This window comes from Lepus europaeus, chromosome 8 (genome assembly GCF_033115175.1).
Source record: "Lepus europaeus isolate LE1 chromosome 8, mLepTim1.pri, whole genome shotgun sequence".
NCBI lineage: Eukaryota > Metazoa > Chordata > Mammalia > Lagomorpha > Leporidae > Lepus > Lepus europaeus.
In genome coordinates this window covers 17,665,011-17,688,688 of record NC_084834.1, presented here as the reverse complement: position 1 = coordinate 17,688,688, position 23,678 = coordinate 17,665,011, and the positions used below count along the sequence as shown (strand labels likewise).

At 49.5% G+C, this 23,678-nt stretch overlaps 1 protein-coding gene across 1 annotated transcript in view; it reads right to left on the bottom strand.

Moving 5' to 3' along the window:
- Positions 1-23,356, bottom strand: part of PSD3 (pleckstrin and Sec7 domain containing 3) — a 611,013-nt gene extending 587,657 nt beyond the window's left edge. The window contains exon 1 of the mRNA XM_062199432.1: positions 22,703-23,356. Within this exon, the coding sequence (XP_062055416.1) occupies positions 22,703-23,026 (324 nt within the window). The 5' untranslated portion in view covers positions 23,027-23,356. The remainder of the gene's footprint in view (positions 1-22,702) is intronic.
- Positions 23,357-23,678: the final 322 nt, after the last annotated feature.

The window sequence follows — 23,678 nt, the reverse complement described above, 5'->3', positions numbered from 1 at the left end:
GTGCTGCAGGCAGAGGCACAGCCCAAAGCTTGGAATTTAGGCAGTATGTGGTTTTGGATGACTAGAGGAAAACTGAAAAACACTTTGCCACTGAACTGAGTTTCCAAGAAACATCTTCAGGAATATCTATATAGAATTTTGCTGTCGATATCTGCTGTTTATGTAGATATTTACAGCTTTGCCTATGGGATTCTTGCTTTCTTCAGACCTATGATCACAGAGATCTATAGATCTTACATATCAATACCAGTGTATCAATATTTGCTGACAGATCTGAGTGGTCTGAAATAAGAATCTGTGATGCAGCTCAGTGAGCAGTTCTTTCCCTGCCACACCCATTTCCTATTGATCGGGTAAATTCTTTGTGATTTCCTCAATTATAAATTTACCTGGAGGGGGCTGGATGGAGTTCCCAGCTCCTGGCTTCAGCCTGACCCAGCCTGGGCTGTTGTGGGCATTTAGGAAGTGAGCTAACACATGGCAGATATCTCTGTCTCTTTATATCTCCCTCTCAGCCTTTAAAAATAAATGAAAATAATTAGATAATTTTTTTAAAGTTAATTAAAGGAAGAAATAAGGAAATGCAAGTGGGGGGGTGGGGGGTGGGGGGTGCATTTGGTGCAGCCATTAAGACACTGCTGCCTGGGGCCCCATATCCCATATTGGAGTGCCTGGGATTGAGTCCTGGCTCCTCTCCCGAGTCTCCAGCAGCCTGCTAAGATACACCTAGGAGGCAGCAGGTGACCCCTCAGGCACTCGCATCCCTGCCACCCATGTAGGAGACCTGGATTGAATTCTGGCTCCCGGCTTCAGCCTGGTCCAGCTTCAGCTGTTTGTGGGCATTTGGGGAATGAATCAGTGGATGGAAGATGTCTGTCTGTCTCTTTTTTAAAGGAAGTTGGTAACACATTGAAGCAGCCAGTTGTGCCCACTTGTGGGAGGGCATGAAGTTTGAGAGTGGTAAGTGGCTGTGATGGGGCTCATGCCTGGCCCATCCCTGGTCATCCTGGGGCCCATCTTTGGCAAGTTAGGAACAAACCCCTTGTTGAAAGCTCCCCGCTGCTCCCTACTCTGACGACTCCTACAACTTCTACTTAACTCTGTCCCTTTCTGCAGCCCCTTTGAACCAGCCAGAAAGCACAGTGGGGTAAATTCATTAGTGAGTGGCATGGTCGTGCCTCATTTATCTCCACCCCTGCCTGTTTTCCTGTAACAACGTAGAAGTTTTAAAAAGAAGTAGATGAAATCACAGTTGGAAAGCTCTTTAAGAATTTGCACACACACATACACGTACGTGCACAACCCAACCACACCACACTCAGAAAACAAACAAAAGGGAAGGGTAATCCAGTGAGTCAAGATCCTTATAGTCAGACAGTATTCGGGGAAATCAAAAAAGGACATGGTTAATAATTTAATCATTGGCGACAAGACAAAACACACTGTAATTAACAAAGTGACTCAACCCACAAATAGGTGAGATTGCATACTGTGGTTGAATCATGAGTAGACATGTAAACTATTTTACTTGTTTGTGGATGAACTTGTTAAATCATGCATTAAAAAAAAGAACCAGACTTTACCAGAAGACAAGCCCAGCTCAGAATGTTCTAGAATGTTCTCCCCCTGACCAATGATTGTAGCTCCTCTTTTTCCTGGGTCATGTTCCATCTGCTACCTAAACATTCTGGTGACGTTTCCCTTCTCACTATGGGTGAATTTTCCCACATCTACCGCAGTTGATGACCTAGCTGCATATCTTACCCTCTCTTTGCCTTCCCAAGAAAATTGCAAACCCTTTGAGACCAACCCTCATTCCCTAGGCTCCTCTCATTTTCTTCCCTGCACCTTGTTCATCCACGGCACATAAATTTAATCAATTGTTTAAACATCCAAGCTTGTGGCAACACAATGTATTCCTGATAGCAAGCAGCTGAAACAAAAATAAAAAATACTAGACAATCATCCCAACTTAGAGGGATCCTCAAATGGTGGAACTGGAGCAGAACTGGGGAGTGCAGAATCTTGACCTGCTTTCTTAGTCAGAATGGCATTCCTTAGTCTGAAAGTATGCAAGGCATTTGGCTGTCAGTTAGGGAGTGGGTTGGTAGGTTGGGGTAGTGGGTGTAACCAGGTCAGGCCCCACATCCGGTACTGAGCGCTGTGGTTTGAGTCTTGGCTCTGTTTCAAGCCAGCTTCCTTCTGGTGCACACCCTGGCATGTAGCAGGGTGCAGGAGCTCAAATAGTTGGGTCCCTGCATCCATGTGGGAGACCAAGTTGAGTTCTGGGCTCCTGGTTTCAGCCTTGGCCCAGCCCTGATCACTGTCGGCATCTGGGGACTCAACTGGCAGAAGGGAGTGCCCACTCTCTCTTTCCCTGCCTCTCAAAATAAATAAATAAATAAATATGTTAAAAATATGAATTTTTTTAAAGAAAGATTTATAGTCTGGCAATTTCCCTTAAGCTTTAGGTATCATACGAGAAATTCAAGTTAATTGAGAATTCCGGGTAGCTGAATTCTAGTCCATTAAGCTTTAATAACATGTAATTCCTAATAATTAGAGATGCCTTTGGTGTGTGCCTAAGTAGAATAATATTGGACCTGGGCATGCTTCCACAGCTTCTTCGGAAGTTGGGGTGGGAACATTCTAATGACACTGACAGAACCTAAATGCTGATCAGCACGTCATCTCCTGTGTGTTACAAGGTCATCCCTAGCAAGAGAAGTTCAAGGAGAACTTTTCAGAGCCATGTTCAAGATATCAACAACATTTTTCATTTTTATTATTTTATTATTTCATTATTCATTTTTACTTATTTGAAGGACAGAGTGACACACACACACACACACAGATTCTCCATTTGTTGTTTGACTTCCTAAATACCTACAACAGCTAGGGCTGGGCCAGGCTGAAGCCAGGAGCCAGGGCTCCAGCTGGGTCTCCCACACAGAAGCTCAGGTATCTGAGCCATCACCTGCTGCCCTCCAGGTGCATTAGCAAGAAGCTGGCTCAGAAAGTGGAGGAAGGACTAAATCGTGGCACTTAGATGTGGACTGTAGTTCTCCCAAACAGTGGCTCAACCGCTGGGTCACAGCATCCATCCTGTTAGCTCTTACTATTGATTTTGACAGTTACTCCTGGCAGGAAGCTTTTCCTAACCTTTCAAAAGAGGGTGAGTATCCCATTATTCATTTCTTTCTTTTTTAAAGATTTATTTATTTATTTGAGAGGCAGAATTATTGGGGGGGGGGGTGAAAGGGAAGGGACAGAGAGAGAGATCAAGAGAGAGAGAGATCTTTCATCTGCTGGTTCACTCCCCAAATGGCACACAGGCCAGGAGCCAGGAGATTCATCTGGGTCTCCCATGTGGGTACACAAGCACTTGAACCATCCTCTGCTGCTTTCCCAGGCACATTAGCAGGGAACTGGATTGGAGCAGCTGGGACTTGAACCAGAACCCAAGGGCTACCAGCCACTGTGCCACAGTGCTGGCCTCCCCCATTGTTCATTTCTGTAACCTCTTGGCTTTCTTTGTAACACACATCACACTTTTAATTACTTATTCAGTGTGATTTCTCAGCTAGACCCTATTGTCTAGCACCAAGCCTGAAAGATTTATTGAATGAATGAGAATTGTTAAATCTTGTAAGACTGGTGCATTCTTTGGGTAGATATTCAATCATCATTTTAAAAACGCATAGGTGTGCAGGTCCTATTAATGGAGAGAAGTCATTAGTGTGCTGTGACTTAGCTTGCTAATTCAAAAGAAATCAAAGACAACAATAATGGCTGTAGAGATTCTTCAGGTTTCCAACCCCTCTGTGCTTCACAGAATGTTCAGGTCTGTAAGAGTGTTTCAAAAGTTTCATGAAAAATGGAATTAAGAAACAAAATTATTTTGGTGCAAAAAACACTGATATCCATACATGGTTTTTATTTTCACAATATGCCTTTTCCATGAACTTTTGAAGATGCCTTGTATGCATGCCCTTCCATTTTTTTTTTTTTTTGCACCAAATCACCTTTATCTTTTAATTCCACTTTCACGAACTTTCTGAGGGCCCTTGGTATTATTGCAGCCTGGGTTCATAGAATTTCAGAGTTGGAAGAAACTCCAGAGTCACTGCCTCTGAAGCTCCCCTTGAGAGATAAGGAGCCTGGAAGACGTCACTGCACTAGGAGTCATTTTGTACTCCCAAAAATGTCCCAGCAAAGCCCTTGCACTCTGACCTTGCGTTCTTTGAACTCCAGAGTCTGACCATGATGCTCCTGACTGCTGCTCCAGCAGCCTGTGAAAGGGTACGAAATCCCACGCAGATGCGCAGGTCCAACCACAAGGTGGAGCCACACCTTTGTGGCCAGGTGTCACTCAGGGCCCAGGATGGTGGCTTGTTGTCTTACAAACTGGAGTGACCACAGCAAGCAGGGGCAAAACAGTTCTAAGGGACCCACAGCAATGACCTCTGCCCGACTCATCTCCAATTGGAGCCACCAGGTGACTGCTGGGCTTATCCAACCCAGTCCAGCCGGCTTGCATAAACCATCACTTAGACATGTGGGAAACACTTTCTGATAGTGAAATGTGGAGCCCACGGCTCACAGTTCTTGGCTCAGCACTCTGCTAGGAGTGCAAGACTTTCTGCCCATTGCATGCACAGGGAGACACCTATCAGAGCCCCCAGAATACCTGAGAAGAGTGGGCAGCTCAGGGACGGCCCTTGCAATGGTGGAGTTCAAATGGGTGGTGCTAAGGCTAGGGACTTAAAAAAAAGGGAGATTCAGATGACCTTGAATTCTCACTTGAATCTTCCCTGGTGATTCAAGTGGGGGTGGGTCAAAGAGGGACATGCAAGAGCAGTGACCTGCCTCCATGCAGTGACACACAGACTGCCTGGAGCTAGGCCTGCAGTGAGTGGGAGAACAGGGTGTTCTCTCTGCTGGGCACCTCTGCCCCTCTCAGGGGGGCCTAGCCAGCCCCTCCCATGGTCCTTGGTTAGTATCCCTGGAAGATCCTCTCCTAAGTCTTTGGCTCCGTGCCAGAGTTCTTTACAAGTGTCCAGGCTTTCATTACAATCAGTACATAGCTTGCATGGGCTCTCATGCATTCACAATGAACGTTCATGCTAGCACAGTTGTGCACTGTGTAAATTCAGCAGAAGAATGGCCACCCAGTGTCATAAGTGTTTGCTTTTGGCAGCTTGAGTGCAAATGTCATTAAATCCTTAGAGCAGTTCTAGACATTCTCTGTTTTCATCTGTGGTTTCCAGGAATCACACAGGGGAGCCTTGCAATATAATAGGAACGATAAATTCTTACAGATTGTGAGAACTCTGACCTTATAAGAGCCAAGGGAAGCAGTTTCCACAAGGGCTTAGCTTGCTTGAAATAGCAACAACACCTTCATCTTTGGGGGGAAGGAAACAGGAGATTGAAAAGGGGACTAGCCCACTAGGCAGTCAACCAGACTCAACAAAAGTACATGGGCAGAAGCCGTGCTTAACCAAAATTCAGCCAATTCTGCACCCCTTATGTGCATGTCTGTCCACACATGGATCCTGCCTTCTGGTAAAGGAGATAGGATTTGCACATAAACACTTGGAACCGTATTAGAAATAATAGACAAATGATGCCAACTGTAGTTTATCTACTCTGTGCAGGAACGGTGCTCAATGTGCTACATCTGTTAGGAAAAGGATGCCATGACAACTGAGGACCACAGAGGCTGAGGCTCCTGGAGGTCCTATAATTTGTCCAGAACTGATTCACACTAAGGTGTTGGAGAATCCACAGGATGGCAGTTTAATCTGAATTTCAGATACATGACAATTTTTTGGTACATGTCCCAATTATTGCTATTTTTGTATTTGCTACACTTGGCAATCCTACTCCAAATCGCATCCTAGAGAGGTATTCCGAAGTAGCCTGAGAATGCAGGATGAGAAGAGGCCCCTTCGGGGCAGCAGTCTCATGACACAGCTGCCCGGGGTGCTGGGGACTCCAGCCGGGTGTCAGAGGAGTTGTGATGGCCACAGGAGGCCCACGACTTAGACAAAGCTGCGGTGTGGGTAAGGTTTGCTTTTAGTGTAGTAAGTCCAATGCTTAAACCCCTTTTCCCCTGCATCCCAGGCCACATTAGAAAATTGTTGGGGGCTGGCTCTGTAGCGTGGCAGGTAAAGCCACCGCCTGCAGTACCAGCATCCCATATGGGTGCTGGTTCAAGTCCCTGCCGCTCCACTTCCGATCCAGCTCTCTGCTGTGGTCTGGGAAAGCAGCAGAAGATGGCCCATGTCATTGGGCTCCTGTACCCTTGTGGGAGATCCAGAAGAAGCTCCTGGCTCCTGGATTCAGATCAGCTCAGCTCTGGCTGTTGCGGTCATTTGGGGAGTGAACCAGTGGATGGAAGACCTCTCTCTCTCTCTCTCTCTCGCTCTACCTGTCTCTGTAACTCTGTCTTTCAAATAAATAAAATAAAACCTTAAAAAAAACCCTGTTCATCAATGAATGAATGTTTTTATTTTTCCTTTTTGGAGGAATATAACTATAAATACACTGCTAGCATAATATGTTGGTCACAGGTAAGTATGTATATTTTAGGAATATGTGCTTATATGTTTATATGTACATATATCCCAACTATTGTTAATATATATGTGTAAATATTTCTAAGGTATACGTATTTTTGTATACTTTGTACGTTTTAAAGCACAAAAATAAAATTAGAGCATAAGATGTAGAAATATCAACAGAAGTTCTGCCGTTTTGTCGCTGTCCGCAGTAGATTGTCTGGGGCCCTGCACCTTGGGCACTGTTGACCTACGGCCTCTGGCTAGCCCTTTATGTCCCTAGAAGTCAGCACTAACCAAGCAAAGCTGACTCTAGAGCACTGGACCCAGAGGAACAGCACAGTTTTACCAATAGCTTCTCCTAAAGCCCAGATTTTCCTTAAGTTGTTCTATTTTTATTTTTCACACCTCTTCAAACCTTTCTTGGGTGACAGGATGCATTATCATCTTGAATTTGCAGATTTTCTCCTTACTTTTCAGCCCCCCTTTCCTTTGCTGTCCTGGGGGCCTTGGCAGACATTTCTAGGGCAACAGCAGAAGCCCCCATGCAGGTGCAGCCCTTCCATAGCGGACACGGCATTAATATTCCCACTCCCATTCGTCAGCCTTGTCATAGGACCCTGATGCACGTTGCTTCATTCTGAGTCCACCTATAGAGAGTTCTGTTTTTCTGGATCTTTCTAAGCCTCAATAGTTGTTTTTTGTTTTTTTGTTTTTTTTTTTTTCCTTGAGGACCCATTAGCTCTGAGCTGTAGTGGAGGATGAATTCATAGAGAATCAAGATGTTGGGCAAATATATTGCAGAATTTAGGGTTAAACCCAGAGAATAATAACCTTGGTTTTTATGTTTCAAGATTGGAGGGGAAGAGGGTAGGTAAGAAGTAATTTCTAGGGGCTGGCTTTATGGCTTAACAGGTTAAGCCACTCCTTGGGATGCCAGCATCCCATATGAGCACCCGCTCCAGTTCTGGCTGCTCCACTTCCTGTTCAGCTCCCTGCTAATGCACCTGGGGAGACAGCAGAAAATGGCCCAAGTACTTGGGGCCCTGCCACCCATGTGGGAGCCGCAGATGGAGTTCCTAGCTTCTGGCTTCAACCTGGCCCAGCCCTGGCCTTTGTGGCCATTTGGGGAGTGAAACAGAGGGTGGAAGATGGCGCTCTCCACCCTCCTTCCCCATTACTCTGTCAAATAAATGATACAAATCTTTTTTATAAAAGGAGAAGTGATTTCTACTCTCATACAGACGAAGAAACAAGCACAACGAGGTGAAGAAACGTGCCCCGGGCCACACAGCCGGAAGGGGCAGAGCCAGGATCAATGCCATGGAGTCCGGCTCCAGCGGCTGTGTTCTTCAACCCTGTGCTGACCACGTGCGACCACGCGCGGCAGGAAGGTGTGAGTACAAGAGCTCATGGACGCTTTTGCGTCCTTTGGTCCCACTTTGGTATCAGAAACCCTAAGAATAGCTGAGGCTGAATTTCTTGCTAGGCTCGTGGGATGGGGGTTTGGAGCCAGATCGTCATGGTTTTATTACAAATAATGAAATGGTTCCTTTTCTGAACATGTTGATGGATTCTCATACCTGCTGTCTTTGCAATCAGGAATAACTTACTTGGTTCATTTTCTCTCTCTCTTTTTTTTTTTTTTCATAAAGACTATTCTGCTTGTAGCAAAGGCCAGACGAGCCTAGAAAGGAGGCAAATGAATGCTATGTATTCTTTGGCTGGTCTTCCTGATGAAGACAGGTGTAGGAGGACCTCAAAATCATCTTGTTCTGGAGGAACCAAGGCAGAAAAACCCATATATTACTGCAGTCAACTGACATAGAGGAGTGTTACCCACTTTTTTTCTTAAAGATATATTATTTATTTGAAAGGCAGAGTTACAGAGGGAGAGGCAGAGAGAGAGAGAGAGAGAGAGATCTTGCATCCACTGGTTCACTCCCCCAAATGGCAGCAATGGCTAGGGCTGGGCCAGGCCAAAGCCAGGTGCCAGGAGTTTCATTCAGGTCTCTCATTTGGGAGGCAGGGGCTCAAGCATTCGGGCCATCTTCCACTGCTTTCCCAGGCACATTAGCAGGGAGCTGGATCAGAAGTGGAGCAGCCGGGACTAGAACAGCGCCCACATGGGATACTGACTTCGGAGGCGGCTTTACCTGCCCCTGCCACCCAAGTGGGAGACCTGGATGAGGTTCTTGGCCTGGACCCCTCCTTTGTGGCCATTTGGGGAGTGAAACAGTGAATACAAGATCTCTGTCTCTCTGTCTATCTCGCTCTCTCTCTTTGTAAGTCTGCCTTTCAAGTCAATAAAATAAACCTTCAAAAAGAAGTAAATTGTGAAATCACACGTGAACTCAAGAGAAGCCCAGCACTCAAACCTTCTTCATGTTCCGTCAGCTCATCAAGCTTTCCTGGCTTTGCCGAGATGGAGCTTCAGGTCCGTCCCATGGAGAATCTTCCCCAGACTAAAGGAAGAGGATGGCGGCCTTGCTCCTCACGCTTTGCAGCCCAGATGGTAACTTGCACCACTTTCCGTGAACAGCCATCGCCCCACTGTGGTTCTGTACTGATGATCATACCAAGCATTATGCATTGTGTGGCTTATTCTGAGGGTGTTTTGTGCTGCATGTGTCTTTTTTTTTAAAAGATTTATTTATTTATTTGAAAGTCAGAGTTACACAGAGAGAGGAGAGGCAGGGCGGGGTGGGGTGGGGAGGGGTCTTCCACCAGCTGGTTCACTCCCCAATTGGCCGCAATGGCTGGAGCTGCGCCAATCTGAAGCCAGGAGCCAGGAGCTTCTTCTGGGTCTTCCATGTGGATGCTGGGGCCCAAGGGCTTGGGCCATCTTCTACTGCTTTCCCAGGCCACAGCAGAGAGCTGGATCAGAAGTGGAGCAGCAGGGTCTTGAACCGGCGCCCATATGGGATGCCGGAGCTTCAGGCCAGGGCATTAACTCACTGTGCCACAGCTCCAGCCCCATGCTGCATATGTCTTTAAATGCCTCTTTGCCTTCATCCCTAGTGCTCAGACTTACAGAAAGCGGGAAGAAAATCCTCTGTCTCTGCTTTACACTTTATAGAGGACCTACAGAAGAAGGTGATTCATAGTCAATAAAGCTCCTGCATCTACTTTGAATATGTCATTTCTAAGTTTATTTATGTAATGATTTCTTTTCCCAAAGACCTCCAAAGGCTTCAGCATCATGCCAATCTAATAAATGAACAAAAGGCCCAAGTGGTTCACGGGTGTAGACATTTAGCCTGCCATTTAGGAATACAAGATGTTCACGGGGCTGGCGCTTTGGCACAGTAGGCTAATCCACCGCCTGCGGCACCATCATCCCATATGGGTGCCGGTTCTAGTTCCGGCTGCCCCTCTTCCAATCCAGCACTCTGCTATGGCCTGGGAAAGCAGTAGAAGATGGTCCAAGTTCTTGGGCCCCTGCACCTGTGTGGGAGACCGGGAGGAAGCACCTGGCTCCTGGCTTCCGATCAGCGTAGCTCTGGCCATTGCAGCCATCTGGGGAGTGAACCAACAGAAGGAAGACCTTTCTCTCTGTCTCTCCCTCTCACTGTCTGTAACTCTGCTTCTCAAATAAATAAAATCTTGGGGCTGGTGCCATGGCACAGTGAGTTAATCCTCCGCCTGCGGCACCAGCATCCCACATGGGTGCCAGTTCTAGTTCCGGCTGTCCCTCTTCCCATATAGCTCTCTGCTGTGGCCTGGGAAAGCAGTAGAAGATGGCCCAAGTCCTTGGGCCCCTGTATCCGCATGGGAGATTGGGAAGAGGCACCTGGCTCCTGGCTTCGGATTGGTGCAGCTCTGGCCGTTGCGGCCATTTGGGGAGTGAACCAATGGAAGGAAGCCCTTTCTCTCTGTCTCTCCCTCTCACTGTATGTAACTCTACTTCTCAAATAAATAAATAAAATATTTAAAAAATAAAATATTTTTTAAAAAAAGATGCCATGTCCCATATAAGAATGCCTGGGGTTCACTCCTGGCGCTCTCAGCTCCAGCTTCCTGACATCGCAGAACCTGGGAGGAAGTGATGATGGTTCGAATAGTTGAGTTCCTGCCACCTACATGGGAGACCCAGATTGAGTTCCAGGCTGCTGGCTTAGACCTGGCCCAGCCCCAGTCATTGTGGGCATTTGGGGAGTGAACCAGTGGATGGCAGTTTCCTGTTTGTCCGTCTCTGTGTCTCTCTACCTTGCTAATAAACAGAGTTTCAAAACAATTATCACAAAAAATGGTAAGAGGGCAGTGTTACAGAGAGCTATATGGAAAACTTCACTTATTAAAAAAGATTGAAGTGAAAAAAAAAAACGATTTTTGCCATTAGCTTTCTAAAATGGCAAGAAAGAGCACAGGAATTTAATTTTGGTCAAGTTGAAACATTTACTTTATAGGATGTTGAAAGCAGGGAGTGAAGCTGATTCGCCAGAAAAATGCTCGCTGTTGGGGGGACATTATTCACAAAGTCTATCTAGAAAACTAGGTCACCAAGCCCAGCCAAACAGAAGTAGTACTGGCGTTCCTTGGCCACAGGCCCACCCAACAGCTCCCGAAACGTCAGCCTGAGCCACAAGAGAAACGCACGTTCACAAAAACACCACCGTGCTGAACGCAGGGCCCCGGAGAGAGTCTGACGTTTCATTCCACTGTGGATTGATTGATGCCCAACAATGCTAATCACCTCTTGTTTGGCCAGTCATCAGCTTGCAAGGCCTCGGAGCTGAGTGCCTCACCAGTGGGCCCTGGGGGGAGGGGGGACTGGTCTTCCCAGGCTGGCTCCCTCCTATACATCATCCTGTCTGCGGAGTCATCACCCTACTGTCCCTCCCCATCACTTCCCTCTGTTTTACTTTCTCCCAAGCACCTGCCACACTGTGAGGTCAGTATCCTCATGCCTTCTTCACTTGTTTATCATCCTCTGCTCCCACTAGAGGATACAAGGGTCCTTCAAAAAGTTCATGGGAAATAAAATTAAAACATAAGTTTTGGGGCCGGTGCTGTGGCGCAGTAGGCTAAGTCTTTGCCTGCAGTGCCCTTATCCCGTATGGGCGCCAGTTCATATCCCAGCTACTCCTCTTCCAATCCAGCTCTCTGCTGCAGCTTGGGAAAGCAGTAGAAGATGGCCCAAGCGCTTGGGCCCCTGCACCTGTGTGGGAGATCTGGAAGAAGCTCTTGGCTCCTGGCTTTGGATTGACTCAGCTCTGGCCATCGTAGTCATTTGGAGAGTGAACCAGCAGATGGAAGATCTTTCTGTCTTTCCCCCTCTCTGTTTGTAACTCTCTCAAATAAATAAAATCTTTTTTTAAAAAAGTAAGTTTTTTCTGGTGCAAAAAAAGTTTGAAATCAATGCACATGAGGGGTCTTCAAAAAGGTCATGGAAAATGTGTATCACGAAAAAATTGTGTGTGCATTTCAAAAATGTTATGGTACCCAAACACACATATCATTTAATTCCATTTTCCACAAATGTATTGAAGGTTGCTCTTAGGAGCACAGGCTTTGTTCTACAACTCACCGCTATACACCCACTGAGTAGAATGGCACCTACTCCATAGTTGGTGAGCAGTAAGTAGAATTTATTCATTTATAATGAAGGAATCCAGAAGTTACTTGTTCAGCAACTTCTTTCATCAAGAAAGTGACCACAGGGACCGCCATTGTGGTGCAGAGGGTTAAGCCACTGCCTGCCATACTGTCATCCCATACTGCAGCACCAGTTCAAGGTCCTGATGCTCTGCCTCAGATCCAGCTCCCTGCTAATGCACCTGGGGAAACAGCAGAAGCTGGTCCAAGGATCTGCCACCCACGTGGGAGACCCAGATGGAGTTCCAGGCTCCTGGCTTTGGCCTGGCCCAAAGGACCTGGCGTAGCCACTTGAGGAGTGAACCAGGGGATGGAAGATCTCTCTCTTTTTCTGGTTTTCCCTCTCTCTTTGCCACTCTGCCTTTCACATACATGAATTTACAAATCTTTCAACAAACAAAGTAATCATAGTCCTAGAAAACAGCAGCAGCAGCTCTTAACAGAGTAAATCAGCCTCCTCCACACACACACTCACACACCTGCACGCACAGTCTTTGTACGTTTACTCCACATAACCAGCAGACTTGCCTTGTCGTTTGGACACGCTCGCGTTGTACCCTCCTGGCCTGCAGTAAATGGAAAGAAGTGCGTTACAGGTGGGCACACGGATCACCAGGAGAGGCCAGCCAGCACCGGGGATGCTGAACCGTCACTAGGAAGTCAAGGAGCTCAGAGAGCGGAGTGTTTGGGGGAGGGGGACGCTGAGTAAAAAGGCACAGGGCCTTACAGAGCTTAAGGTACCAGCGAGGAACACATGCTACTCTAACGATCACTTAGGCTACCAAGTTACGTGGCAAAGGACACAGAAGGACAGTGACTATTAAGTGTGCGTGACGAAACTTCTTGTCCAAAATGTTATTTTAAGCCTAACTCAGTTTTCTAAGAGATGCCTTTGCCTCCCTCCTTCCCTCCTTCCTTCTTTCCCTACTTCCCTTCTTCCTCTCTCCCTCCCAGGATTAGAAGTATGTAGCTAACCCTGTGTTTCTTTTAGCCGGGGCGGCTGCAAAGCACACAGCCAAGTCTGACTTTGGTGTGTACTAGCTCCGTAAACCCTGATGGCTTGAACTTTTGGGTTCCAGTTCTGCCCTCAATCTGATTTTTTTCTTGATCTTGGCTCTTATTTACATATTTTCCTAGACTTGGTTCTTCTTCTTTTTTTTCCTGACAGGCAGAGTTAGACAGTGAGAGAGAGAGAGACAGAGAGAAAGGTCTTTCTTCCTTTGGTTCACCCCCAAAATGGTCGCTATGGCCGGTGTGCTGCGCCGATCTGAAGCCAGGAGCCAGGTGCTTCCTCCTAGACTTGGTTCTTTACTATGATTTCCCTTTCCAATTATTTCTATTTCTATTTCTTTTCTTTTTTTTTTCTTTCTTTCTTTTTTTTTTTTTTTGACAGGCAGAGTGGACAGTGAGAGAGACAGAGAGAAAGGTCTTCCTTTGCCGTTGGTTCACCCTCCAATGGCCGCTGCGGCCGGCACACTGCGCTGATCTGAAGCCAGGAGCCAGGTGCTTCTCCTGGTCTCCCATGGGGTGCAGGGCCCAAGCACTTGGGCCATCCTCCACTGTACTCCCTGGCCACAGCAGAGGGCTGGACTGGAAGAGGGGCAACCGGGACAGAATCCAGCGCCCCGACTGGGACTAGAACCTGGTGTGCCGGCGCCGCAAGGCGGAGGATTAGCCTATTGAGTCATGGCGCCGGCCCTCTATTTCTTTTTTATTTTTAAAAAACTTTATATATCTGAAAGGTGGAGAGAGAGAGGAAGAGAGAGTGAGAGAGAGAGAGAAACAGAGACAGAGAGACAGAGACAGAGAGACAGAGAGCTGTCCTATCTGCTGGTTCACTCCCCAAATACCTACAACTGCCAAGGCTGGGTCTCCCACATGGGCAGCAGGGACCCAAGTACTTGAGCCCCATCTGCTGCCTCCCTCCCAGGTGTGCAGTAGCAGGAAGCTGGATCAGAAACAGGTGGGACTGGATCCCAGGCATTCCGATCCGATATGGAATGCAGGCACCCGGAGCTGCGGCTTCGCCCTCTGCTCCACAGTGCACAGCCCTGTTTATAACCTATGCTGTTGTTAAAGGCACTTGAACTCCTTTACGGGAGAAGACTGAGTGAATATGAAGTTCTCCTGAACCCTCTGCTTCTGACAAGAGATCAACGCTCTCTCCTACAGGCAGGCTGGTCACCCAGGGAGGAGTGACCCGGCTCCTTGTGGACAAAAAGGAGAGCTTCGGCAGATAAACACCTCCAGCGCTCGAGCAGTGCGCTGTGGCTTCTCACCTCTCAATCTGCTGCACCTGGGAATTGAAAGGTTCATACAACATCACCACACATCCTGGAAACTGAAAGTTAAATTCCCAAAGGCCCAAATGGACTAAATATAATCACAGGAAATACGCACAGCACAAAGGGCAGCCAGAAAAAAAAAAAAAGAGAGAGAGAGTCCAGCTGCTGATTATGTAGCACGGAGGAACGTGAACTTCCGAAGGACGCAGCCCTGGAGCGGCACGATCGTGCTGACCGTACCTCGGCCAGCATCCTGTCTTGCCCAACTTTTGTTCCCACTGACGTGGTTCAGATCAAGGACTATAACCCAGGCCGGGGAATGCAGCTGAGCTTCCCGCTTCTCGCTGGCTCTGACCTTGTGACTCTTGGGTCAGGGGTCCCCCAGGGTTGGTGTGAAGCTGCAGAGACCACATGTAGAGACCGGGCTGGTCCTCTACTTCCTATGGAACCCCATTTTCCCTTAGGGAGGTTGTATCTCTGTGAATCTTGAAACATCCTAGATTCTCTAGAAGTCTGCAAAGGGAAAAAAAAAGCCTTTAAATGAGAACATTGTACTGTGTCATAACCAGAAGCAGATTGTGGAAATAAATCTATTTATAAACCATAGCAGGCAATGATTCGATTCTCGTACATTACTTAGTTCAGGGGTGCTCTGTTTAAAAATATCCCACGAGGGCTATAAAATCTGGCTTTCCTAAACTCCGAGAGGGCTCAGATGATTCATACCGAGGAATCATTTATAATTTTATAATTTTTATAATTGTATAATTGTATAATCATTTTATAATTTTAGTTGCTGCCTCCCTGAAAGGGATTCAGGGCATCAGTGGGTTGGTCATCCACATTTGCTTCCTTTCTCCCACACCCCTTCAAGGTGTAGGATTTGTCTCTTGCCTGCTTGGACGACCCTCAGCATACCTGAGAATACACGGGGAGCTGCACCCAGCCCTGTCCCCACTACAGCCCACTGGGTGGGCACCTGTAACTGAGGGTGTAGGATTTAGATGCAAAGAGCGCTGGACCAGGGGCAGAGAACTTCACTTTGTAAGTACAGGCTCTGCCGAGCCTGGTTTCAGAGGGTGTTCCAGGAACGTGTATCTTGCAATACCGTCCACAGCGGGGGCCAGACCACCACAGCCAAGGCGTGAAGGTGCCTGCTGCTAAGTGGCGGTGGTGGAGGGGCTCCTCCCTTCCGCATTTGCTACATCTTCGGCACCCCCTCTAACCTTTGCTATCAAAACCCTAGCAAACTGCTCCTCAAAGGAGGCAGCTGGGAGCTACTTTCCCTCCGTGTCTCTGTGACTTGTCATGAGCAAGGAAAGCTCTCTCCTGAGCAGTTCCCTCTTGGGACTGCTGATTCGGCAGCACTGCGAGTGATGGATCTGTGTCCACCAACATCCCCAATGCATGCTGGACCAAGGAGCATTCCCAGGGGGTTGGGAATCAGGCTTCAGGGATTCCACGGTTAGCCTGAACATGTTCTACATGACAGACGTCGGGGCAGGCTTTGTGGCACAGTGAGCTAAGCTGCTGCTTGCAATGCAGGTGTCCCAAGTTCAAGTCTTGGCCACTCTGTTTCCAACCCAGCACCTGAGCCCCTGCCAGCCATGCAGGAGACCTGTATGGAGTTCCAGGCTCCTGGCTTTGGCCTGGCCCAGCCCCAGCTGTTGCGGTCATTTGGGGAGTGAACCAGTAGAGGAGAGGTATCTCTCTGTGTCTCTCTCTCTCACTCTGCCTTTCAAATAAATAAATAAAAAGAAGGGATTGTGGTGGTCGTGTTCTCTCCTGTGGAGCTGGAGTGTGCAGGTGGAAGGCCACAGGGCAGACGGAAGAAAGGGGCAGAGGGCAGCGGAGAGGAGGGGACAGAGACCCGCCACATTGCACTCCCTGGCTCCCACCGGCCCTCAGGCCCATCCGCATCTCTGTCTGTGGCCTCTGCAAGACCCACCCGTGACAGGGTGCATTCCTTTTATTAGGAATCTCCCTCACGTAGGAGTCAGCAGCCTTGAGGGCCTCTACTATCTGTCACCAGGAGTCCTAACCAAATCTCCAACTGAGGAAAGGCTTTTGTTCCAGCGCAAAATCCCTTGAGACCATCTGTTGGGAATGAGTGCAGCTGAGTGAGGGCTGTGTCTCTTCTTGGAATATTCTAAGTCTTAACTCCTGACGGGAATGACTTTCAATATTCCTTTCTCTGAATATTTGGAAGCAAAAGCCAACATTTTCAGCAAATTTGTTTATTTCTTTTTTCAATATGGAAGCGGGGCAGGGGTGGGGGAACCCTCAAGTTCTTTTTGTAAAGCTGTGCAAAACTCAGCTTTAATTGCTGTGCCTAAATCTTTCAGGCCAAACTTAATTTCACCCTTGAGATTAGAAAATAGGGCACATGTTGGTGCACTCTGTTTTAAAATGTGTTCTGGTTCCTGTTTTTCCTCTGGAATTCTGAAGAAGCATCTAACTACCAACAAAGGAGTTTCCCAACACAGAGAATTCTCAATATGATGGACTTTGAGAGATTTGTCATCAAAAGCTGTAGCTTTGGCTGCATTTTCCTGAGTGCAGGCACAGAGGCACTGGCAAGAGCTGACTTGGAATCTTTGGAGCTGGAAGGGAAGACGTGAGACTGTTTAATATTTTCACAAGACAGAAAAGGAACTGATCCCGGAACAGAGGGACGTGCCCTCCCTCGGCCTCCATGAATCACAGACAGGGTGGAAGCCCTGCATCTCAGCTCTCTGCAGGTATAGGGGGCTCACGAGCCCTGTTCCCTTCTTCCCGTCAATCAGCCGAGGCCCTGGTATGTATGGGAGTCTGTGAAGGTAGCATCTGTGTAACGATCCGACTTGGGTATATGGACGTCCAGGGAAAAGGAGGGAGAGGGTGTTGTCATGGGAACACCCAGGCCGACCACGAGATGACAAAGAATTGAAGCCCATTCTGCTCCCACAGGCTTCATTTACTCAAGAAATAAATCAAGACCAGCGCAGCGTAAAACAGACCGAAGATCAGCTTAGCGATGCAGTCAGTGCTAACTGAGCAGCACCAGGGCCGTGAGAGGGAGACTCAGTGTAAGGTTGTCTGGATCGGCTGTTAAAATGAGTCCATGGGCGTTTGTACGTGCTCGCCTTTGGCTAGAGTCTCATTTGCAAGGTTCCGAACTGCTCCTCAGGAAGGATGAATACAAAGGCAGAATTTTCTAGAATGCCGCTTTGTGAGCAAGACAGTTTCCACACTTAGGAAAGGTCAGAGAAATCAAAGTCTTGGGGAACGCAGGGCGTGTCCCAGAGTGGGCCAATGGCAGCGTCCTGGGGGCAGGCTTGACCAAGGGACCGGTGAGCATTTTGTTCAATGAGAATTCGGTGAGAGAAGAAGGAACCGACTGTTAGAAGACCAACAGCTTGCGGCTCCAGCCCTGAAATCCCGCCGCAGGAATTTGCGCACTGCTGCAAGAAGGCACTGACTGCCCTGTCCCTGGATTCCCAGACCCGCGCTGAAATCCGGGTTCTCCCCAGTGCAGCCACTGTGGAGCCCACTGTGGAGCCCGCACCCTTCCTGCAGCGATGGCTCTCGGCAACGTCAGGGATCTTCAGAGGCGAGCTGAGGCGGGTGAAATGGAACCGTGGAAGGCTTTCCCCTCACTTTTCATTCCTTTTCTGGATTCCTGCTTACCACAGAATGCCAGAACTGGAAGGACTGTAGGAGAACCCATGGGAGAAGCCAGCTCCGCTCAGGGTGTGGTCAGAGGCCACGTGGCTGGGGAGCCGGCAGAACCAGAGCTGCGTTCTCGTTGTTTCCATGCTAGCATCAATGACCTTTAAATGAAAACCTTCTACTGCAGATGGAATGCGTTTTACGGACTTATCTGAGCGTTTGGGTCGTTGGTTTTATTTCAAGGAACAACAATCCAAGGCAGAGAGTTAAAGCTATTGTCTCTGGTCTGCTGGATACGGCACTGGGTTCATGAATGACCACCTGCTAAGTCCTTGTCTGTGGTCTCCTTTGCTCTCCTTCTGCCCTCTAAAGCCCCAACACTCCTGGAAGCCGGGGGTGGCAACTCAGTTGATGGGTCTTAGGGGCTACTGTCAGAGAGGAAGGAACAAAGGCAAACCAAAATACAGGGACTACATTTCTGGGTGAAAACTGTGCACTTTATAAAAATGGCATTTGGGGAGAGATTTTTAAAAGTATATTCTCACTGATTTTCTAATGTCATTTACACACCAAAAGTCACTGCTGCTTTAAGACACAAAACATGTAAGTTACGAAGACGCTGTATACATTATTTTAGTATGTCAGACTTCCCTAGAGAAAGCTTTTCTGCCTCTTCTTTGAGTTGGGCCTGGCATCCTTGTGTTTGTATCTTCAGCCCCCAGTACAAGTCAAACACTGACAGTTCCTTGGGTTCCCATAGAGGGGCAGCAGAGCAAGGGGTCTGAGAGCTGGGGAGGGCAGGCTCTGGTCCCAGGCCCTGGGTGTTTTCTGACTCACCCTGGCAGACTAACCACAGGGATGTCAGGCCTCAGTTCACATTGCTCTGAGATGAAACCCCAGGGCCTCCAAACCCAGCCCTTTCCTGCCCCTGGAAAGCGGCTGTGTTCACTCATGCAGGCAGGGGGCGCTAGACCTGATATTCCCCAAGGTGCTTCTCCCACCCCCCACCATCCCCAATCCCCACCACCAAGGAAGTGGGGAGCGCAGCCTTGACCACGAGGCCCCAGGAAATGTCCAGTTGTTTTCCAAGGAAGTTTTGCCCACAGAAAAGACAGTTAGAGAAGGCTGAGCTTTGGGGAGGTCAATTCAAGTGGTAGGGCAGGCTACCTGGTCCCATTTTTTTTTTTTTTTTTTTAAGATTCATTTGAAAGGTAGAATTACAGAGAGAAGGAGACACACACACACACACACACACCATCCACTGGTTTATTCTCCAAATGGCCACAATGGCCAGGGCTAGACCAGGCTGAAGCCACGAACCTGGAACTCCATATGGGTCTCCCATGTAGGTGCGGGGGCCCAAGTACTTGGGCCATCTTCTGCTTTCTCAGGTGTATTAGCAGGGAGTTGGATCGGAAGTGGAGAAGCCAGGACTCAAACTGGCGCTCTTATGGGATGCTGGTGCTGCAGGCAGTGGCTTAACCTGCTGAGCCACAGCATCGGCCACTGGTCCCAGTCTTGAGTTCCAGTGAGGTGCTGGCCACTCCCCAGCTTTCATCTTCTGGGCAGTAGGGTGAACATGCTAATAACGCACATCCTTCAAGACGTGGAGGCTTTTGTAAGGAGAAGGAGTTCATCAGAGACTGTCTGGTCACAGAGTGCTAGAGCCAAGTCCATGGTGCTCATACCCAGCCCTCGTGTGCATTGAGAACCAAGCGAGTCACTTGTTTTCACTTCGGAGTCTGTGATTGCAAGCCCAGAGGATAGATTTAGCCACAAAGAATGCTTACCCTGGAGACGCAGATTTTTCTGCTTGGAAAGTGGGCACCAGGGCCTCAGCCCCACAGTGTGCATAATGGAATACAATGTACCCCCTTGTAACCAGCACCTCACTTTAATAAGGATAACTGGCCACACTTTCCCCGAGGATAGCAACAGAAATCCACACCATCTTTAGTTGACATGAAAATGTTCTCTCTTTAAATTTTTTCAGAGAGAGAGAGAGAGAGAGCGAGCGAGTGAGCACACTTATCTACTGGTTCACTCCCCAAGACTGGGATCCAGGAATTCAATCCAGGTGTGGGTGGCAGGAACCTAATTACCTCAGCCATCACTGCTGCCTCCCAGGGCCTACATGAGCAGGAAGCTGAAGTCAGGAGGCAGAGCTGGGACCTGAATCCAGGTACTCCAATCTCCAATGTCAGGTGCAGGCATCTTAGCCAGTGTCTTAACCACTAGGCTGAACAATAGTCTCAAGAAAAAAAAATTAATTTATTTGGAGGGGGAGAGAGAGAGAGAGAGGACACTTTTTAATCTTCTGGTCAGTCTCCAAATACCTTCAACAACCTGGAGCCTGGAACTCAATCCAGGTCTCCCACATGGGTGGCAGGTGTGCAAGTCCTTGGGCCATCATTTTCTGTCCTCCAGGATACGCATTAGCAGGAAGATGGACTGGAAGCAGAGGAGCTTGACTCAAACCAGGCCCTCTGATAAAGGATGTGGATGTCCCAAGTGGTGTCTGATACCTGCCCGCCCCCCACCCCCCGGAAATGTTTTAATCAGCCTTGTGACACTCCTACGGCTAAGCTCCAAAATAGGAAAGTACCAGGTGACTCCTATAAACTCATCTTTCGAATCTGTTGGGTACCAAGATCTGTCCTGATCCGGACACAAGGAACAACTCTCCAGGAGATTTTGCTTCTCTCTCTAACACCCAACACCGGGCAGGGGTCACCATGTTAATTATAGCCAGAAGGCACGTGGAGGACTTGTGGATCAGAGGGAGCTGATTTCTCACAACACCTGGCCCGCAAGGTCAAGGCCTTACTTCCCCAAGCAGGCCCTGGAGACCCACTCTACACTCACACCTCTGACTCCAGGCCTCCCTGCTCCTACCTCGTGTCCCATTGGTCTTGCTTTTGCTCTTCCTCACCGCAGAGATACTGAGAGTCTTTTTCACTGGCCCAACACCAATCATAGCACACTATGAAGCAAGTGACCTCATTGGGGTTCCTAGGATGAGAAACTGGCACTCAGGGAGCTTTGAGTTTGCTCAAGGTTAAGACTTGAACCTGGGGCTGCTGACCAATTAGCCAGGAATCCTGTGATCCTCCTTTAAAGCAGAACAGACTTCTGCAGGGACACGTGCAAAATCAGGTGGACAAAGCCGAGATCCATATGCTTAGACCAGGTCCCACAGCACTTCCGTCAGAGCAACGGTGACAGATCCGGGGGGCTGATTTAAACCCCGAAGCGGGAAGAGGAGAGTGGAAGGGGGGTTAAGTCATCAGACCAGGCTGCAAGTACACAAACAACTACTGTGTGACCCCACACAGAGACAGGGCTTGTGACGCACGGCTAAGTCATTCTCCCTGAGTCCCTGTAGGAAATGAGCGATACAAGCATCAAGAAGGAATGTAAACTATGTCTTACGGAAGCGTGCTAGCATCTCTTCTCCCAAAGGGTTCCCCCTCTGGAGAGAACACAGACTCATCCTTTCCTCCTGCTCCTGAACTGTGGTTCTGCGGACTCCTGATGAGAAGGCAGGAGGGGCCACCTGAGAGGTGAGAAGGAGGGTGGCGCAGAATCGAGATGGAGCAGTCTCGCCTCCCAGCTTGTGAAAGGCCCCTTCCCAATGTCGTGAATTTCATCCAACTCTCCCCCTGCGGCTTCCCTGAGGGCCACCCCATGTCGGCTTTCAAAAGAGTACCCACCCCTGAACCACCGTCTCATCCCACGGACCCCAGCACACACCCTTTCCCTCTCACCGTGGTCCACACCCAGGCAGAGGAGAGTGAGATGTCTGTGGTGCTGGGGAAGGCAAATAAAGCCTAACCTTAAAAGCCCTGTCCAGCAAGTTGAGAGCAGGCAGACGAGGTGGGCTTCCGGCCCCAGCAGGAGGAGGAGGCTGGGCCAGAGAGCCCGGAACGTAATGCACTGGACACAAGTATGGCACCGTGATCGTGATCAGCCGGGCAAGAGACCCTGGGACTGGGCAGGCTGCCTCTGTCCTTGCTGATGGGGGGGGGGATGTGCAGCCCGGAAAGCCTGGCATTGCAGGACAACAGTGAGGATACGGCCGAGTTCCAGGGCTGGGGTGAAGTTCTGGAACCCTCCACAACTGACGGGCGCTGCTCCCATCATCCCCCACTGTCCATTCTGGAAAAACAGGTTTTGCTCTTGCCCTTGTTGTTTGGAAGCAGGGGGGAAGATTTTTGCTCCTGGCCACTGCTCAGTTCCCTCAGGGGAAAATGGGACATGGGAACCGCAGGCTGGTTCTGAGAATTAACGGGATGTGAAAAGGCATCTACCGTGAGGCTGGCGCAGTGCAGGCTGGGGAGATGCCCGTGTGCAGCCTGGGTGCATCCTCTGGAGTTCTCCTAGGAAGCACGCACTTCCTTCTCCAGCTTTCCTTACCCTACCTTTAGCAGAAGTCTTGGGAAATAGCTATGCACGTCTCCTTCCAAAAGAAATGGTGCCAGTGCCCAGGAAGGTGGCAGAGTGCAGAGCCTGCGAGGCCGTAACCCATCAGCCCCCTGTCTCTATGCTCTCTTCGTGAGGGGACAGTGGGGGTGTTGGGGAGTCAGACACACAGGTTCTTACCTTGAGAGGCAGAGCGGCAGGTGGGGCCGGGCAGCACTGGCTGGTCTGCACGGCGGGACGGTACCTGTAGAGCCGTGCTCTTGTCGCCTGTCCTGCAGGACCTGAGCCCGAGCCATAGCTCTTTGGGAGTTGCCCGCAGGTCACAGCACTCTCCATCAGGGGAGCCCTCTTGTCCATGCCAGCAGCGTGGGCCACGGTGGCTTGCAAAACTGAACACGCCCAGGCATCTCTGGAGTGGTGGTCCACGCCCCACAGTTCCTGGGGGGCAGAAAAGGCCGGCCAGTGTCTCCCGCCCGTGGAGCGATCACTGTTTCCATGGTTCATGATGGGAGCTGGCCAACGAGGCTTGCATGACAGGGGCTGGAGCCCACCTCGTTTCCTAGAGGTAGGGGCCCGGCAGTGCCTGCCATGCGGGGATGCACACACGCCGCCTCTTGTCACATCCAGACCCCGGAGCTTGTCCCCTGCCTCCTTCTCCCTCGCTGAGCGGCAGCTGAGAGCGGCTGGTTGCTCTGGGCCGGGCCCTGCTTTGTGCAGCAGGCTCCACGGAGATGCAGCCAAGCCCTGTGTGCGCCTGAGGTCCCAGCCTGCCAAGAAGCCTGTCCTGGGACTTGGGGGAATGTGTCCCTCCTCCAGGCCTCCTGGGGCTGCGGCAGCGGCTGGAGACTGGGCGGGGACAGCTGGCGCAGGGGGGGCCCGCAGCTGGATGAAGAGGAAGGAAGTTTCCATCTGCTGTGGCGGAGGCTGCTCAGCCATTTCCTCCACGGGGGCAGGGCTGCTGGTCCTTGCCAGGGTCGAGTTTCAGAGCTCGGTGCCCAGGCGGGCGCGCAGCGGCAGCTGTGGGCAGACTCAGCCTCATGTACCAGGACAGCCTGAGGAAGCAGAGGACACACCTTCAGCCCCGGGGAGGGGACAGGGGAACTGGACTCTGCCCTCACCTCCCAGAGCCATGCAAACAGGTTGGTGGAGACCCCTC